The sequence below is a fragment of the Rana temporaria genome, chromosome 1 (assembly GCF_905171775.1).
Source record: "Rana temporaria chromosome 1, aRanTem1.1, whole genome shotgun sequence".
NCBI classification, from domain to species: domain Eukaryota; kingdom Metazoa; phylum Chordata; class Amphibia; order Anura; family Ranidae; genus Rana; species Rana temporaria.
The window spans coordinates 115,498,993-115,519,564 of NC_053489.1; the positions used below are offsets into that span (position 1 = coordinate 115,498,993).

The 20,572-nt window shown below is 44.6% G+C and overlaps 1 protein-coding gene across 4 annotated transcripts in view; it reads left to right on the plus strand.

Moving 5' to 3' along the window:
* RASA1 (RAS p21 protein activator 1) overlaps nucleotides 1-12,308 on the plus strand; it is a 140,788-nt gene extending 128,480 nt beyond the window's left edge. For 2 of the 4 annotated variants that reach the window (XM_040341806.1, XM_040341827.1), the window contains exons 22-26: nucleotides 807-895; nucleotides 5,698-5,754; nucleotides 7,723-7,800; nucleotides 10,109-10,243; nucleotides 11,547-12,308. In XM_040341806.1, the coding sequence (XP_040197740.1) occupies nucleotides 807-895; nucleotides 5,698-5,754; nucleotides 7,723-7,800; nucleotides 10,109-10,243; nucleotides 11,547-11,630 (443 nt within the window). In that variant the 3' untranslated portion in view covers nucleotides 11,631-12,308. The remainder of the gene's footprint in view (nucleotides 1-806; nucleotides 896-5,697; nucleotides 5,755-7,722; nucleotides 7,801-10,108; nucleotides 10,244-11,546) is intronic. The other 2 variants (XM_040341813.1, XM_040341820.1) reach the window with 2 other exon arrangements.
* Nucleotides 12,309-20,572: the final 8,264 nt, after the last annotated feature.

Here is a 20,572-nt window from a genome sequence, read left to right on the forward strand (position 1 = left end):
CCATGAGACGATCGCGGGTATGCCCACGTCGATCAAGTCCGCGGGACCCGTGGGTGCGCTCACAGAGATCGAGGCAGTGCCCACTACAACCGCGTCTTAAAGGGGATTTACAGGTATGTCCTTTTGCCTGCCTGTGCATTGCTGCAGACTTATATCTGCAGGCGGCAAGCGGTTAATGTACACACAGCAGCCCATATTGACAGAAAAACACAGAATTGTTGAGATTTTTGAAGATTTATTAAAAAAGAAAAACTGAAATATCACATTGTGACCCTTTGCTCAGTATTTAGTAAAAGCACCCTTCTGATCGAATACAGCTATGAGTCTTTTTGGGAAAGATGCAACAAGTTTTTCACACCTGAATTTGGGGATCCTCTGCCATTCCTCCTGGCAGATCCTCTGCCATTCCTCCTGGCAGATCCTCTGCCATTCCTCCTGGCAGATCCTCTGCCATTCCTCCTGGCAGATCCTCTGCCATTCCTCCTGGCAGATCCTCTCCAGTTCTGTCAGGTTGGCAGTCATACACTCAGGGTCTATGGATGCCGAGTGTATGACATGGGAGCGCGCCCGCAAGGTAACCTCTTTGGGGGAGAGATTCCCAGAGGGGCTTATCTAATGTGGGGAGGAGCCGCCGTGGGACCCCAGAACAGGTGGATCGGGGCAACCCTGTGCAAAACGAACTGCACAGTGGAGGGAAGTATGACATGTTTGTTATTTTTTAGTATCACTTTATATTATTATAGCTAGTAACTGTAAAGTATACTCGGGATCTAATCTTTACTGCTTGGATATTTATTCTCCGATAGATTCTCCTTCTCCAACTGCTGCAAGGACGTTGACGCTGGTCGCCAAGTCTCTGCAAAATTTAGCAAATTTGGTTGAATTTGGATCCAAAGTAAGTAAAAGGCAGAATACATTTGAAACCGATTTGAAGAAATACAGTCTAGGCACTAAGCTACTAAATAAAAACTTGCAGAGGAGCACGTGTGCCTTGCAGCACCGGTGTCCTTGGTTCACATCCCAGCCAGGACACTATCTGCGTGGAGGTTGCATGTTCTACCAGTGGTTGCAAGTTTCTTCTAGGTACTTTGGTTTCCTCCAAATCTCAGAAGACTTGCTGTAAAGTTAATTGGCTCCTGTTTAAATTGGCCCTAGTTTGTGTGTGCATGCATATATGTGTGGGAGATGGGGACCTTAGATTGTAAGCTCTTTGAAGGCAGGGACTGATGTGACTGGTACAGTATGTAAAGCACTGCTATATAAATACTTGTAAAACAAAAGAAAAACAAACCTAGTAACCAATTAAATCTGGTTATTCTGGGGTACAGTTTGTAAGCCTATACAGTAAAATTGTGTGAACCCCTAGAGTACACGAGATATGGCTTGGGAACAGGTCAATGCATTCCTCTCATCACAGTTAGATAGTTCTATTTGTGTGTGATATGAAAGTTGTCATTTACCAGGAAAATTATACTTTAGATGCATGTATCTTCTTAGACATGTTGCTTAAAAATGTACGTATGCCAAGGATCTGAGTTTGTGTAGAAAAAACAAAACTTACTAACGTGCTGGCTAGAGTTTTAACCGCTCCCTGCCCAATCATGTGACCACAGTGAATTGATAATGAAGATATTTGCCAGCACACCATGGAACGACATGAGTAGTGTCCAAACTGATAATTTATTGCATGATCACAACACAAGGAGAGTGTAATGTTTCGGAGTCACGCAGGACTTCGTCAGGCATGTGATAAATGTGGGGTAACCGTGAAATGAATTTAAATAACCATCAAACAATCAGAAAAGCCAGAAAAAAATACAAAGCTCCTCCCACCCCCAGACTGGTATGACATCACAAATCCTGCCAAAACAGCTCAAAATAAATATGCTATTTGTGTCTGATGTCAATTTCTCCTAAGCAACAGTATAACACGAGGTTGCTTATTGCTGAGCTGTGTTTTTGACTACCTACTCCAATTAGGTAGTGCAACCCAAGTCTTGTCTCTGCCCTCAGCGTGTGATTGGACAGTTAGGAAGCAGAACCTGCAGAACTTCTTTTTTTTTTTTTTTTATCCGCCTGGATTTCAGCTTTTAAAAAATCCTGGGCTAGAAAGTTTCACTGGCCATTTTTTTTACCTTGTCAAAAATGCAGGGCAGCGGTTTATGAACATGAAGGCCTGGGTTGCCCCAATGTGCAAATATTGACTTTCATCCAGAAACCTAAACATGTCCAAATCGCCAACCTTGTCTCGCTGTTGGTTAGTGATTGGTTAATTCATGCTAGTTGTGGTAAGAGAGCAGGCAAGTACAAACTCCAGAGAGCTTGGGACTAGCTGTAGATGAGTCACTATACACAAATACTAGTGAATGGGGGAATCCTCCTCACTGTGTCTTTAAATTCTGACAGCTGGGAGACATTCCCACCATCAGAATACACCGATTAATGCTACAGGCTGTAGCCCACAGCACTGACTGAGCTACAATTTTCCAATAAGGTGGTTAAACAGAATAAATGAGAAAATGAAGGGTATCTGAGGACCCCAGGGACTATTAAGCTGGTGCTAAATAGAAAATGTAGTCAACAACAAAAAGAGTATAGAAAAATCAAAAATGTTTTATTTTTAACAAATAATAAATATATATGAAAAAAACATCAATTAAGATGATAACAATACATGATCTCCAAAGGCATATTAGGAAGACCAAGTTGAGCATTGATGAGGGTACTTGCTCGACATGTTTTGCTCTATACAGAGCTTCCTCAGGAGCTTTTGAACAAACAATGCTAGGTATCAAGAAGAACAGATAATTCGATTAAATAGGTAAATACTTTCAACAGCAATATAGATGCAGGGAATAACTGCATGACAATATATTAAAGTATATGGAAAATACATAACTTGGATACATACAAAGAGTGTTGCTCAATAACAGAATGCACATAATGGGCGCCGGCCAAACTTGCCACAAATGGGAGGAATTCCTTTTCAATAAAAAGGAAAGAGAAGAAAGGATAACAAGAATCATCCGGACCGGTGATGGACAGTGGAATACCCAAAGTACCAAGGAGCACCGCAAGACTAGAACAGGGCCATAGCATATCAAAAAGCCTAAAAGAGAATAAAATCCAATCAAACAGTGGGTTTGTATTTTGCATTTTGCATTTTGTACCAATTGATTCCTCATCTTGGTCAATTGTATTGGTTCTATTTCCTAATTTGACTGAACCAGGTACACTTGGTTATATTCCTCTATCACCTTTTTACGGTCCCATCTATTTTAATTACCCACTGTTTGATTGGATTTTATTCTCTTTTAGGCTTTTTGATATGCTATGGCCCTGTTTTTAGTCTTGCGGTGCTCCTTGGTACTTTGGGTATTCCACTGTCCATCACCGGTTCGGATGATTCTTGTTATCCTTTCTTCTCTTTCCTTTTTATTGAAAAGGAATTCCTCCCATTTGTGGCAAGTTTGGCCGGCGCCCATTATGTGCATTCTGTTATTGAGCAACACTCTTTGTATGTATCCAAGTTATGTATTTTCCATATACTTTAATATATTGTCATGCAGTTATTCCCTGCATCTATATTGCTGTTGAAAGTATTTACCTATTTAATCGAATTATCTGTTCTTCTTGATACCTAGCATTGTTTGTTCAAAAGCTCCTGAGGAAGCTCTCTATAGAGCGAAACATGTTGAGCAAGTACCCTCATCAATGCTCAACTTGGTCTTCCTAATATGCCTTTGGAGATCATGTATTGTTATCATCTTAATTGATGTTTTTTTCATATATATTTATTATTTGTTAAAAATAAAAAATAATCGATTTTTCTATACTCTTTTGTTGTTGACTACATTTTCTATTTAGCACCAGCTTAATGGTCCCTGTGGTCCTCCGGTACCCTTCCTTTTCTCATTTATTTTGCACTATATGGGACGAGGTGCTCAGATTTTATAATTTTTTTTTTCAAAGCCAACATTTTATTTTTTGTGGTTAAACAGAAGGCAATTGGCAGACTGACTTCTGTTCAATTACAGTGGCCATACTTGGACTGAAATGTGTCTGGTTACTGCTCAACTGGCTGAATATCCGCCCATGTATGGTCCAGCTTTAGTTTTGGGGCTCTCAAGGTACAAGTCTGTTATTAACCTCAACATTTAAATGCATCACAGGTTTGTTTTAAAATGCATTAATATTTTTTTCCCCACATTTTAGACATATTGTAAACAAATGTAATTATCTTAATGTGCCATTACCAGCAATAACCAATATGATCCTGATTTTATTTTTCTTTAAATATTTACTTTTTTTAAACGGATGTTTCGCAGGGACAGCCATATGTGCATGTTATTTTCAGGCTCTGCTTCTCTGTACTGGCATGCCAATTTATTCTGCTCCTTTTTGACTGCAAAGAACAATACAATGCTTAGATGGTGTATCCTGTTATAGCAGCTGCTTAGTCAAGGGGGCTGATCAGTCTCGTTGGAGAGACTGCCACAAGAGTGAAAATCTACAGAATATGTAAATAAAATACCCCCATAAAAATATGACTCTGAAATACCCTACAGTTGACCTGCTAGCTGTGGAATGTGATGAGACCACATAGTTTATTTTAAAGTGTGTGAAACCCAAACTTGTTTTTCTTTAGTTTGAAAAAGAATAGGGAAGGTAAAAACTTTAAGGTTTTAAAAGATTTTTATAATGCCATTATAAGATTTTGCAGACTTTTCTGCTGGGGATATTTCTCTTAATTTCCTGTCTTAGAGACTCCACAGTAAATAAGAGGTAATCCCTCCTAAGTGAACAGATTTCCCATCATAAAGAGTTGATGCAGAATCAGGTGTCCCATTGGAAGATTATCTTTTGACATTTGTAAACTGGATCTCTTTTTGCCTTGATGACTAGGGATGGTGTGCTCTGATATCCTAGTCCGAACCCACCTGAGTGAATCGGCCTGGAGACTGTTCTTGTACTGCATCAATCATAGGTGGCTTGTATATGCGCCTCTGTGGGGTAGGCAGCGGCCCAGACAGGCGACAGCTTCCCGGCAGGCTTGCTCAAGTTTGTTCATGCTAGGATCCAAACATGCCTGAGCTCATCCCTTTTGATGACGGTGGCCAACTAGAATTAGGGGTGAAACTCCTCTGTGGGGAGCCAGATAACAATAGAACTGTGTCTAAAGCCTTGTACACTCTGAGGTTTTTTTTCCATTCGACCCAGCGGGCCCTCCCAGAACACACCGGTGATCTGATGTTGATCAGCAGACCTTTTTTTTTTTTTTTTTGCCATGGCCCTTCGACAGAAGCTGGACTGGCTGCTGTACACATTTGGCCAAATGTTGGCCATTTTTCATTGAACTGGCCAATACCGCTTGATGTTTGGCTCATGTGTACGGCTCTTAAGCCTTCCCTACTCTATTGAAAACGAAAATAAAGTTTGCCTCAACATACACTTTGAGACAGCTCATGGGTAATATGAAAAATAGCACAGATTTAATTTAAAACTACATGTATAACTTATTAGTAGTATATGCTAATGTGAAATGCAAAGCAGGACACACACCATTCTTTTAGACCATACATCCAAATTAAAGTAGTATTGACATACAGTGTTTACAATTCGTTGAAAAGTTGATGCACTCTTAGCATGCACCAAGTACATAATACGATCTAATAACAATTCCTTTTATTCTGGTTGGCACGGGAGGGACATGATGCTGCTGTGCCACAAAGCTGCGTTTTTTCCTCTGGAGCTGTAAGAAAAAAAGCTTTATTTTTTTTTATCTTTTATTCTTCTAACTGGTAACGCTTCTGCACTTGCCATTGCATGATCTCCATTTCATTGTGAGTGTAGTCCATCTCTCATCTTTTTTTGCCACTCTCACTGTACTGTAGCCACGAAGTGGAAAAACCTACAAGGATATCTACAGTAAAATATGTTTCTAAAGTTTTCCTTTATCTAGACTCTGGAAATTAGACAGTGCTTGCTGCAATTGGGCTGTTCTTTTGTACTGCTGTTAAAGACAGCCTTTATAGTGCCTTTAAATCTACTGTGAGAGAGGGTTCAATGTCTGTGTATCCATTGCTTTAATGTTAAATGCCTGCGACAGACAAAAGGTATATTGCAGACCACTTCATCATCGCAGAAACCACGTTCATCATTTAGAAGCACATTCCACATACTGCAATTACACAAAGGAGTAAATAATCTTTTTTGTATTCTATAGTGTATCTTATAGTTAATGTAAAACCACTAATGTGAAATTCATGACAGTGGACCTTTTCAAATGGTGGAATTGATATTATTTATCTCCAAATTTGTGGTATTTTTCAATAAGGAAAAGCTTCATTGGTTCCTATATTGAGTCTTATTTATCAACTTGCCTCACAGCAAGCAGATTCATATTTAACCTATGTTGAAAGAATGACAACTGGACAAAGGTACTTTGAATCTGATGACTATGGAGCAATTTAGCAAGATCTTTATATAATGCACGTTGATAAATAACGCCCACCTTATCAGACTGGCACCTTTTCTCCCATGTGAAAGCAGATTCATCCCAGACATCTGGTGCAAAGCTTGCGGTTTTCAGCCGTTCATCTTCAGTCTTTTAATTGGTACTCCGTACAATGGCCTGTAGCAGTTTCTTGTGTGGCTTTTAATGTAAATCGATTTATGTGTATGGTGTAAATGTGTAACTTGTATGTCTAATGATTATCTGTTCTTGCCACACATTTTACACTTTTCTGCCATTTCTTGCATCCTTAAACGTGTTTGTACTTTTACTTGTTTTGTAATTGAATGGCAAAGCAAACCTTGTTTGTAGATTTGAGAATATCTGTGACACATGTTTAAGGGGCTTTTTCAAAAATTAATCAAAAGATGGACCCTTGCTGGACAGCACTGTGTCTCTGGCTGAGCACTTCACCTTAAAGCGGGAGTTCACCCAAAAAAAATGTTTTAACCTTAGATTGATGCTCATTTTGTCAAGGGGAATCGGGTAGTTTTTTTAAAATCGAAGCCGTACTTACCGTTTTAGAGAGCGATCTTCTCCGCCGCTTCCGGGTATGGTCTTCGGGACTGGGCGTTCCTATTTGATTGACAGGCTTCCGACGGTCGCATACATCGCGTCAAGAGTAGCCGAAAGAAGCCGAGCGTCGGTGCGGCTCTATACGGTGCCTGCGCACCGACGTTCGGCTACTTTCGGAAAATCGTGACGCGATAGATGCGACCGTCGGAAGCCTGTCAATTAAATAGGAACGCCCAGTCCCGAAGACCATACCCGGAAGCGGCGGAGAAGATCGCTCTCTAAAACGGTAAGTACGGCTTCCATTTAAAAAAAAAAACTATCTGATTCCCCTTGACAAAATGAGCATCAATCTAAGGTTAAAAATTAACTTTTCGGGTGAACCTCAACTTTAACTCAGATATTGTTTTTGCCTGCCCAGTTACCTGCAGCTAAACTAAGTAATGGTCAACTGCTGACATATAAATCTTTGAAAGTAAGCAATACTAATTTTGAAAAGTCAGCCTAATTCTTTAGAAGAATTGGCCCCTCCACATTTTTATACTGTTTTTGCGGGTGATGTTTCCAGCAAGGATTAAATGTTTGTTCTAGAAAATCCCTTTAAATGTGACAGAAATAGCATGTCTGACACGTAATTACAATAATTTTATGACAACATTGTAAATTGAGGATTATGCAAACCTTTTGTATTCCAGGAACCCTACATGGAAGGTGTAAATCCATTCATAAAATGTAACAAGCATCGCATGATCATGTTCTTAGATGAACTTGGGGTGAGTGGAATTTTTCAGAAAAACCTTGCTTTGTCTATATTTTATGTGCAGCAATTTAGAGAAAAACACTGATCTGGTTGGAAAAAAATATTCCCACCTAATTCGAGCTGTATTTATAGAGCGATGTTTTATTCTTCTTTATCATTGGAATAGAAATGCACTCTTATTATGGGTAGTTGTGGTAGGTGATTTTTAACCCCTTAAGAGGTGTAGCATGGCAGGGTTTATGGTCATTTGATCGCCGTGATTTGCTGTCACATGATTGGAAAGTTCCTGATCACAAGCAGCGGTTGGGAGCTTTCCGTTGGCTGTCGGTAACTGTGCCTGGAGCTCGCTCTCGGCGCAGCCCTATCGACGCTATTGCATGATCACATTGTAAGCAAAGCTGTCATGAATGGCTTCCATGCTGTGATTGGCCCACAGCTATCGCATGATACCTGGCTGTAGCAAATCGCAGCATCATATATAGTAAGCAAGCCGTCACGAATGAAAGCCAATCATGACAGTGATCATCACGAAAATTGTGACAAAATTACAACTTAAAAAAACTTGCCATGCCTCCTTACTAAAATACCTTGGAGTGTCTACTTTCAGAAAGAGTTCATTGGGGGGTTATTTTGTACTGTCCTGGCATTTTTGGGCCTCAAAAATTGACATATACTATCAGTACATCAGGATTGATCAATTTTCAGATATTTTCCATATTTTGTAGACTTTCACACAGTCTAAATAATTTACCCTGATTTGGGTTATTTTTTATCAAAGAAAGTAGCAGAATACATTTTGGGCTTAATTTACGAAGAAATATTATTTGTTTGCAAAATTTTATGTCCGAAAAACGTGATTATTTTTTTTCTTCAAAATTTGGTATTTTTTAATTTATATAGCAAAAAATATAATAGTCGTGATTAAATACCACCAAAAGAAAGCTATTTTTGTGGAAAAAAATATCTATTCAATCTGGGTACAGTGTGGCATGACTGCGCAATTGCCAGTTAAAGTAGCACAGTGCTGAATAGCGAAAAATGCCCTGGACATGCAGGGGGTAAAACCTGGAGGTCAAGTGGTTAATACAGTATGTGGGGTTTTGCTGCAGTGATCCTCAACGACAACAAGGCCACATGCACACAGTTTTATCAATCTCTCCTAGAACCAGCGTTTTAGCAGAAAGAATGCCCGAAGTTTGTAAAAGTGTCCAAAGCTTTTCCGGCGTCAAGCTCTTGTGCGTTCATTTCATTGGCCAGAATATATTTTTTTCTGGTCATTGAAATTGATTAATGCTCAAGCACTAACCTTTATGCAGGGCAGAAGTTCTTTACTGGTTGCATGCTTGTTCCAAGTCAGTGACTCACTAGGTAGTTGAAGACATAGTCAGAATGACAGTCCGAAAGCCTGTACCTTTTAAAATTTGCACCACTCCACCGCTCCATCTCATTTTATCAGAGAACAGTTTTCAGTCATTGAGTAGATGCAAAGTGATCTCTGCATGGCACACGTGCCAAGCGGCTGACCTCTGTTCACAATGCAGTAGGACAGTCGCTTGGCATGGAACCAGAAAGCTGGTGGAGGTCATTGTGCTAGTAGTGTCTACTACTAGTGATTATTAGCTATTGGAGGGATCCCAGAGATACGGTATATGCATAGTTATATTGTTCCAGACTGGACAAATGTAACTATGGAATACCTGGCATTCTTCTAAGGCCCTGTACACACGAGAGGATATCCGTTGGAAACGGTCCGCCGGACCGTTTCCAGCGGACATTTCTGCTCCCGATTTTGATCTGATGGCTGTACACACCATCAGATCAAAATCCCATACGCGGTGACGTGGCCGCGGCGTTGTGCGCGACCCTGGAAGGTAAATACTTCAACGCATGTGTCAAATCACTTCGACGCATGCAAGGGATGGGGATCGCTTGGACTTATCCGGTGAGTCTGTACAGACGACCGGATCAGTCCAACGGACAGGTTTCCAGCGGATAGATTTCTTGGCATGCTAAGAAATTTTTATCCGCTTGAAAACCTTTGGCTGGAGAAATGTCCGCCGAAAAATGTCCGCTAGGCCGTACACACGACCGGATTTGTCTGCTGGAACTGATCCGCGGATAAATCCCAACGGACAGATCCGGTCGTGTGTACGAGGCCTAAGACTGCAATATTTGGAGACAGCTCAAGCCTTTTCATAAGACCCGAGCTTTCTTTGAGATGTCATTCCCTTATGACCACACTGCTTCCTTTCAGTTTCTTATACTTTTTACATTCTTACAAAAAAGCCTGTTATATGCTTTATTTTTTTTATCTCCACCAGAATGTGCCCGAACTCCCTGATACTACTGAACACTGTAGGACTGATCTGTCCCGTAACCTGGCAGCTTTGCACGAAATGTGTGTGGCACATTCTGATGAACTCCGAACTATCAGCAATGAGCGAGGAGCCCAACAGGTACTTTTATTTTATTTTATTTACAGTTAAACTGGTGCTTTTAGCTACCTTTTTAAAGCCTACTGAATGATCATGTCTACTGCCCAATAATGATAAAGCTACCTGGATTTTTGGTCATTGCATTTAAATGTGTGTCTAAAAGTGATTGCAAAAAAAAACACACAGCATTAAAGGCTAAGTTGACCTTTAGACCCCTTTCACACTGAAGCGTTTTTACAGCGTTTTAGCGTTAAAAATAGCGCTCTTAAAACGCTCTCCATGCATCTCAACGGACCCTTTCCCACTGAGTCCTGCAAGCAGTATATTTGAAGCAGCTTTTGAGCGCCGAAAAAAACACTCCAAAAACGCCCCTCTCCATTGAAACACTCCAAAAATGCCTTACCCTTTCACACGAGGCACTGCAAAAACGCCCTAAAACGTTAGGGTCTTAGCGGTGCTTTACCAGCACATTGGGATTGCAGATGAGGCTTCTCTGTAATAACACTCGAAAAACGCCCCAGTGTGAAAGGGGCCTAAAAAAAAAAATGAAGGTAAAAAATCTATTTTATTTCCTAAGGGCCTGTAAAGCATTGTACCTGCAATCGGCAGATCATGGGTGCATTGCCAGGCAGTCTACACATACCTTTCATACGGGCAGGAAGTTACTAGAGTCCAGGAAGATCAATGAACTCTAAGGGCACTTAACAGTTGTAGTTCATTCACAGAACTCTTAATAAAGTGGCTGTGTGAGCGGAGCCCCGCACGGATGTGCTTTTTTTTTTTTTTTTATTATGACAGCAGGTACGGGGCAAGCATCCCTCGTTTTCTGTCACAGTGGGGGCGGTGGCCAGTGATTTTAGGAACATGTTACACATGAAATATGGTACAGTGAACTTATCCCTTAGGTAGATGACGACCTCTGAAAATAAACACTTTCAGTTTGGCAGTTGAATAAAATATTGTGTGAAAAGAAGATTCTAGCCCAAACGGTTCTCTCCACTCATCCAAACAATTACTCACCGCTGTCACTGGGGCAGAGCAGCAAAGCCAAATGAAGCCAATAGGGCTTCAGGGAGTGTTTTTAATTTATTCTCACCCCCCCCCCCTGCATATCTATGCAGATTTTATTGGTTTAGCTGTCTGAAACGCCTGATTGTACAGTGCAGCTTACAGCAGCCTCAGACTTTTAGTCACTGAGCCTCAGCAGTTTTGTATTGCTTTGCTAATAAATGTATGATTTGTATTCTTCTAGTCCATTATAAAATTATTTATTGTTGGTCCCATGCATTGAATAGCTTTATTTTTTTTTTTTTACTTCCAACAGCATGTTCTCAAAAAACTTCTGGCAATCACAGAGCTTCTCCAGCAGAAACAAAACCAGTATTGTGTATCGAACAATACCAGGTAGCATATACCGGCACTGAGCTTGCATGTGAACACCTGGAAATTTCCCTCACAGTATCACTTCCTATTGCTCGTTCCAAAAATAGCACAGAATAGCCACATCGGTCGTGTGGGACTATGCAGTAAGCACTCTTTGCTGACAGAAATGTGTGTGCCAGCAGTGTAGAGATAGACGGTCTCTGAAAGAACGGTTCACACTCGGAACTGACATGTACAAACCTCTGAGCCTTTGTCTGTTGATCTCAAGAAGAACTCCAGTTCACTGCATTATGCCAAAGTCTACAATCTGGTGGCGGCCGCAGTCTGCTATTCAGCAGCCATTTGTAACTGGATTACAAGCTATTTTTATACTGGTATTTCTAAATGGTTTCTGATAGTATTGCTTGCGACTGTTCAACCAACCTGACATATTCTTTGATTCCCAAAACTGACAAAGGAACAAGTGCTATTATTTTTGTGTACTATCTTTCTGGGATCATATTATGAAAGACTTTTTATGTGCCACTGATCTTCTATGGTAGATTTTTTTTTTTTTGTCCAAACTATGTATAATGAAATGCTTTTGTAAAATGTTTACACTATTGATTTCATTAAATTTATTGTTGTATCTGATGTGCATGCATTAAACATTTTGTAAAGTATTTTGTGGTTTATTCTATTAAAGATCACCATTATACACCCAGTTTTTAGTCCTACTTCAGCTCCGTGTAAGGTCTTTTCAGAGTTTCCTCTGTGGCATTTTGTTCAGTGCTGAAGACATAAAGCATTCTACTAGTTTCATGTGAACCTGAACTTTGCCCATGGAGGGCAAATCAACCAACGTCTGCCCCGACAGCAGCATGTGTTCACTTCCCTGCTATTCTGTTCAGTATGGAGCTACAGTGCATATGAAAATTATTTTCCCACATTGTTATGTTACAGCCTTATTCCAAAATGGATTCAATTCATTATTTTCCTCCAAAATTCTACAAACAATACCCCATAATCACAATGTCAAATAATTTTGTTTGAAATCTTTGCAAATTTATTAAAAATAAATATCCAATGCACATAAGTAGTCACAGCCTTTGCCACGGTGCTAAAAATTGAGCTTAGGTGCATCCTGTTTCCACTGACCATCCTTGAGATGTTTCTACACCTTACTAGAGAGTCCATCTGAAGTAAATTCAGTTGATTGGACAGAATTTGGAAAGGCACACACCACCTGTCTATAAGGTTCCACAGTTAATGCATGTCAGAGCACAAACCAATCCATGACGTTCAAGGAATTGTTTGTAGACCTTCAAGACAGGATTGTATTGAGGCACAGATCTGTGGAAGGGTACAGAAATATTTCTGCAGCATTGACGATCCCAATGTACACAGTGGCCTCCATCATTGATAAATGGGAGAAGTTTGGAACCATTAGGACTTATCCTAGAGCGGGCCACCCAGCCAAACTGAGCGATCAGGGGAGAAGGGCCTTAGGAAGGTGACCAAGAACCCAATGACAAAGCTGCATTTCTCTGTGGAGAGAGAACCTTCTAGAATAACAACCATCTCTGCAGCACTCCACCAATCAGGCTTGTATGGTAGAGTGGCCACTCCTTGGTAAAAGGCACATGACAGTCCACTTGGAGTTTGCCAAAAGGAAGAACACTGACCATTAGAAACAAAATTCTCTGGTCTGATGAAACAAAGATTGAACTCTTTGGCCTGAATGGCCAGCGTCCTGTCTGGAGGAAACCAGATAGCGCTCATCACCTGGCCAATACCATCCCTACAGTGAAGCGTGATGGTAGCATCATGCCGTGAGGATTTCAGCAGCAGGAACTGGGGGACTAGTCAGAATCGAGGGAAAGATGAATGCAGCAATGTACAGACATCCTTGCTGAAAACCTGCTCCAGAGTGCTCTGGACCTCAGACTGGGGCGAAGGTTCATCTTCCAACAGGACAACAACCCTAAGCACACAGCCACGATAACAAAGGACCTAATAACCTGATGAAGTTTGAGAGGTCCTGCAAAGACTATTGGGAGAAACTGCCTATAAATAGGTGTGCCAAGCTTGTAGCATTATACTCAAAAAGACTCAAGGCTGTAATTGGTGCCAAAGGTGCTTAAACTAAGTATTGAGCAAAGGCTGTCAATACTTATGTGCATGTGATATATATATAATTTTTTTTATATATATATATAAATTTGCAAAGATTTCAAACAAACTTCTTTCATCTTGTCATTATTGGGTATTATTTGTAAAATTTTAAGTAAAATAATGAATTTAATATTTTGGCATAAGGCTGTAACATAACAAAATGTGGAAAAAGTGAAGCGCTCAATACTTTTCGGATGCACTGTACACTAAAAGCCTTCACTCACCCCTACTAACAACAATAGGACAGTCATGCCTTCTCCGATTCACTATTGTTTCTGGGCTGTACTTTTGAGTACAAACAAATAACATGCATATGTGTTTTTTGGTGGTAGGTTATGGTAGTAGAAAGAATTATATACAGCTAAATTTTTTAAAATATATATTTTTCTCTTCCGTTCATGGACGGACACAGCAGCATTGACCTTGGGGTTAGGGTTATATATCCTTCAGGAGAGACTAGGCAGAAAAAACAGCACTTCAAGTGTTAAAACACTTCTCTCAGTACAGCACCTCCCAGGGGGCGGGTCCCCCGGGTACATCCCACTCTCTTGCATCATGCAGCCCCAGTTTTATTCTGCCTAGCATTAGAAGACATGGCCCTTCTGGAGCCCATGTGCTCTGGAGTTTTTTTTTTTTTTTTTCTCTCTTGTTCATAGACGGACACAGCCTTCATTGACCTTAGGGTTATGCTTCTTCCTACCAGGAGATTTAGGCAGAATTCTACAGCACTTAAGGTGTTGACTTGCCTTCATGCTGCTCCTCCCAGGGGGCGTGGCTCCCCCAGGCATAACCCACACCCTGCTCTAGCAGCTTCAGTTTGTTTTCTGCCTAACCGACAGGAGAGTCAGGCTCTCTCTGGAGTCCTGGACTCTGGAGTTTTCTTGCGATTTTTCTCGCTTTTTTATTATTTTGTTCCTGCATTTTTGAATCCTGCGATTCTTCTATCAACAGCCGACTGGGTGACAGGCTGGGTCCTCGACCCTTGTAGTCCCCCCCAGGTTCGGCCTTCGAGCGTGTGCCGGCCCTCAGCTCAGCTTCGGGACGTCCACGACAGGCCCCGTTGCTCCAGGGGCGGCCGGGGAACATCTTGTTCTAGGGCACACATATGACCGGTCTCTATGGCTTTGTCACAGTGTGTCTGGCCGACAGCCATGCCGTTCGCGGACGTTGGTTCTGTCTGGGATACCTCCAGCCGGGTAGTCGCAGGATAGGTAAGTAGTGGCCCCTTTCTCAGGTGAGTGGTCTGGCTGGAATTTTCGCTTGGGAGGTCGACTGAGGGTTTTTCCCTGCTTTCCTCTCTCCCTTATTCCTCTCCCTCCTTCCCCCTTTGGGTGACGGCTGTACGGAGGTTTTTTTTCTCTGGGGCTCATTTTCAGGTACGTGGTATGGCGGGGACTGTTTTGTGTCACTGCAGGGGACTGTGGTGGACATTCTGGACGTTTTTTTGTGTGCTGTATTTTGTGTGCTGATAGTTTGGGTACACTGTCTTTTTAAATCTGCGCCACGGCGGCCATTTTGCCGCAGCCGCGATTGCATTGTTCGGCGGCCATTTTCTTGTGGCTAGCGCTGTGTTCAGCTCTAGTTCGGCCTCTGGTGGCCGTTTTGGCGAGGTAAAAAGACCGCGAATCCTCTGAGGGGACAGACGCAGCGCTGCAGCTTCTTCTCAGCACACACTTGTCCTTCACAGACCGCGCTGTACCAGGGGGTTGGTGAGTCCCAGGGGCCCCATACTGTTTTTCTAGCGGCCGGCAGGTGACCTGTGGGGGACTTTTTTCCTGCCCTTGGCAGTGGGGGTGACACGGCAGCTACACTATGGAGCCTGAATCAGGCCCCTCATTCCTAACAATGCCGGAGTTGACCCTTAACGCCCCTTCCCCTGCCACATCTGTTGAGACAGTGTCGGCTGTCCTGGAGTCCTTTCTCACCAGGTTTGAAGCAGCCAGTGCTCGGTTGGGGGGTAAAAAGCACCCCCCCTGAACCTGCTTCTGGGGACATATCTGACAATGCTATTGCTGCTTCTGGTTCTGTCATGTCAGAGGATGCGGGCTTAAACCACATGGACAGCGAGGATGACTGCTGCGGAGTCGGCTGACAAGGAATTTGTTGGGGCTCTTATTACTGCGGTGCGGATGTGGCGGAGTCAGTCCCTTTTGGATTCCGCAAAGCACCGCGTACCGCATTCCCCTGTGTTCCTTCTTTAGACAATATGTTGTATAAGGAATGGGATACACCGCAAAAAGTTTTTACTGTTCCTAAAAGCTTTGCTACCCGTTACCCCCTTGAGGAGGACTTCTTAAAAAAGTGGGTCTTTCCTCCGTCAGTGGACCCTCCTGTGTCCAGACTGAGCAAGGCTATTACGTTGCCTGTGGAGGGGGCTCCTGCTTTCAAGGACCCCGCTGATAGGAGAGTGGAGGCCGTGGCCCGCTCCCTGTTCTCGGTAGTGGGTGAGGCCGGCTCTGGCCGGAGCCCTGGTGGCACAGACGCTAACTGAAAGGGCGAAGCTCCTGCTGCAGGAGCTGGAGGTCCAAGGTGCTTCCGAGTCCTCTAGGGACCTGGCTGAACAGTTGGTTCAGGGTCAAAAGTTTCTCTGCGAGGCGGCCATGGATTCGATACCTTTTGCTTTCCAGGGCTTCCGTCTACGCAGTGGTTCTGCGCTGCCTTGTGTGGCTGAAATGCTGGTCGGCTGACCAGTCCTCAAAAAAGGCCTTGGTGGATTTGCCCTTTAAGGGCGAACGGCTTTTTGGGGCGTCCCTGGATGACATCATTAAGGATGCCACGGGTGGTAAGAGCACGTTGCTCCCACAGTCTGGGAAGGGCAAGGAACCTCGCCGCAAGCAAGGTCCTACTTTTACTACCCCTACGCGTTTTTTTCGTGCGCCCAGCACGGCGGGAAAAGGTCCGCAAGGTGCTAAAGCCCCTGCTGCCGGGCGTAAGTGCCCCTGGTTCAACAAACCTGCGGGCAAACCTGCTTCCGCATGAAGGTCTGCCCCCGCCCGGGTCTCAGGTGGGGGGACGAATTCGCGGAATTCTCTTCTATCTGACCGTTGGGTTTGCGAGGTGGTTGCCTCGGGGTATAAGATAGTTTATTTCTTGTCCCCCAAACAGATTTTTTCCCTCTAACCTCCAGCTTCCTCCGGATCGTCGGCTAGCCCTGTCCAGGATCTTCTGGACAGGGGGGTGGTTGTGCCGGTTCCCTCGCAGGAACGGTTTCAGGGGTTCTACTCCAATCTTTTCGTGGTCCCCAAGAAGGGAGGGGTTCGCCCTATCCTGGACCTAAAGGCCCTCAACTCCTTTGTCAAAGTGCAAAGGTTCAGGATGGAGTCGGTTCGATCGATGATAGCGGCCCTCTACCAGGGGGACTTAATGACATCATGGACGCATACCTGCATGTTCCCATTTGCACAAGACACCAAAGGTATCTGCGTTTTGCGATCGGGGAGGACCACTATCAATTTGTGGCCCTCCCGTTCGGTCTGGCTTCGGCGCCACGGGTTTTCACCAAGGTGCTCGCCCCGATCCTGGCCTTGCTAAGGCAGCGAGGGATCGCTATCGTGGGATACCTGGACGACCTTCTCCTGAGAGCTTAGAGGAGGACGTGTCCATCACGTGTCGGACTCTCCAAGAGTTTGGCTGGATTCTGAATCTCAGAAAGTCAGTGTTGGTTCCGTCCCAGAGACTAGAACACCTGGGGCTGGTTTTGGATTCGGGGGAGGCAAGAGTGTTCCTCCCATCGGAAAAACTGGAGACCCTGCTATCTGCAGTGAGACAGTTGTAGGCCCAGAAGTGGTCATCTCTTCGCTTCTGCATGAGGGTTCTGGGTCTGATGGTGGCCTCCTTCGAGGCGGTTCCGTATGCCCAATTCCACACCAGGGTACTACAGAAGGAGATTCTGTCACGTTGGAACAGGGTCCCATCTTCTCTGGATCGCCAGATTCGGTTGAGCCATCTGGCCAAGTCTTCCCTGGCGTGGTGGCTGACGTCTCCGGTGCTTCGGTCCGGTAAGTCTTTTCTTCCGTGCCGCTGGACAGTGGTCACGACGGATGCCAGCCTCTTCGGCTGGGGGGGGTCTGGGGCACCCAGTCAGCCAAGGGGCGCTGGACTCGGGAGGAGTCCCGCCTGCCGATCAATATCCTGGAGCTCCGAGCAATCAGGCTGTGCCTTGCCAGGTGATCCCTGGAACTGCAGGGCCGTCCTGTCAGGATCCAGTCCGACAACGCCACAGCCGTGGCGTACGTCAATCATCAGGGCGGCACAAGGAGCTCGGCTGCAGCGACGGAGGTCGCTCACATACTTCGGTGGGCCGAAAGGTCCGTTCCGGCTCTGTCAGCCGTATACATTCCGGGGGTTCAGAATTGGCAAGCCGACTTCCTAAGTCGCACGACTCTGGATCAAGGGGAGTGGTCTCTCCACCCGGAGGTGTTTCAGAGCCTGTGCCAAAAATGGGGCACTCCAGACGTGGACCTTCTGGCGTACCGTCTCAATCGGAAGGTGCCACGGTTCGTGGCCAGGTCAAAAGACCCGTGGGCGGACGCGTTGGTGGCTCCCTGGGGTCACTATCACCTGATTTACGCCTTCCCTCCTCCTAAGGCTCCTCCCTCGCCTGCTGTGCAGGGTGGAAGCTGAAGGGATTCCAACAATCCTGATCGCCCCAGACTGGCCACGTCGCTCTTGGTACGCGGACCTGGTACGTCTGGTGGCAGACGCCCCCTGGCGTTTGCCTCTGAGGGAAGATCTCCTGTCTCAGGGTCCGATCTTCCATCCTGCTTTACGGTCACTGGCTTTAACGGCGTGGCTGTTGAGAGCCAGGTACTGAAGGACCGGGGCCTTTCGGGCCCGGTAATCTCTACCATGCTACGTGCACGGAAGTCCACTTCTCGGAAAATTTACCATCGTACATGGAAAGCATATACCGCCATGCGTGAGGAGATGAAGTGGCACCCCCGTACTTAGTACTTACGTGGTGTCCCGGATCCTGTTGTTCCTACAGCGGGGAGTGGACCAGGCTCTTGCCTTGAGCACGATCAAGAGCCAGATTTCTGCTCTGGTTGTTTATTTTCAGCGTCCCTTGGCAGCGCACTCTTTGGTTCGCACGTTTGTGCAGGGGGTCCGGCATGTGACCCTCCCCGGTGCGCCCTCCGCTGCCTTCTTGGGACTTGAATTTGGTCCTCTCGGCGCTTCAGCGTGCCCCCTTTGAGGACATTCGGGAGATCCCTTTGCTGACTTTGTCGCAGAAGGTGGTCTTTCTGGTAGCTATTACCTCTATCAGACGGGTGTCTGAACTGGCGGCCTTGTCTTGCAAGGCCCCCTACTTGGTCATCCATCAGGATAAGGCGGTGCTGTGCCCGCAGCCCTCTTTTCTTCCGAAGGTCGTTTCGGCCTTTCACATTAACGAGGACATTGTTCTTCCAGCCTCATGTCCTCAGCCGAAAAACCAGAAGGAGGCCACTTTACATTCTCTGGATGTGGTTTGGGCCCTTCGAGTTTACTTGTCGGCGACAGTTCCGTTCCGGAAGTCGGACTCGCTGTTCGTGTCTGTGTCCGGTTCCAGTAAGGGCCTGGCAGTCTCGTCGGCCACCATTTCTAGGTGGATCAGACAGGTTGTGTTTCAGGCCTATGCCCTAAAGGGGTTGGCACCTCCCTTTCAGGTTACGGCGCATTCGACCAGGGCGATTGGTGCTGCTTGGGCTTTCCGCCATCAAGCGTCTGTTTTACAGGTGTGTAAGGCAGCAACTTGTGAGCGCATCTTCGGATGTCTGCTTTGGCCGCAAGGTTTTACAGGCCGCAGTTTAAGGTTGAAGTTTCTCTGGTTTGTTTGGGGGTGAATCTTGGTTTGCTGTGTTTTTTTGTTCCCCCCCCCTGAAATTTTTTGACACTGCTTGGGGACGTCCCTAAGGTCAATGCTGCTGTGTCCGTCCATGAACGGAAGAGAAAATAGGAATTTTGTACTCACCGTAAAATCCATTGCTCTGAGTTCAGGGATGGACACATCACCCACCCCTCCTTTGTTTGTACTGCTTGTTTACGAACTGAGGCTGCATGATGCAAGAGAGTGGGATGTACCTGGGGGACCCGCCCCCTGGGAGGTGGCGGAGAGGTGGTTTAACACTTGAAGTGCTGTTTTTTTCTGCCTAGCTTCTCCTGAAGGGAAGGATATATAACCCTAAGGTCAATGCTGCTGTGTCCGTCCATGAACTCAGAGAAATGGATTTTACGGTGAGTACAAAAATCTTATTTTTTTGTTTTCCTATAAGAACAAAAAAATTGGCTTTTTATACTCACCTTAAAACCTTTTTCTCTGAGTTCATAGATGGACACGGCCTTAATCTTGACAAAGTGGCTATTAGCCTTCCTTTAGCAGTGACTAGGCAGAATGTGTTAACGTCAAAGCTCAACAGCCCCACCGGCTATATTCCCTCAGACTACACTAAGCAGCTCAGTTTGTCAAAAGCAGTCCATGAACTCAGAGAAATGGATTTTACGGTGAGTATAAAAAAAATCCTATTTTCTCTTTCTTTCATGGATGGACACAGCCTTAATCTTGACGAAGTGCGACGTCCCAAAGCAGTGTCAAAATGAGGGGTGGAAACAGCATAAAATTAAACTACAACCCAAAACAGAGCTCCTCAACTGAGGAGTTATAACTCCAAACAGCCACCTGCAAAACTTTGCATCTGAAGATGCACTCACATCATCTTGTAAAGTTAAGTGAAAGTGAACGGGTGACTTGGTTGCTGTCTTACACACCTGGGAAACAGATATTTGATGTTAGAAAGCCCAAGAGGCACCAGCACCTGACCCTTTATGGCGTAATCA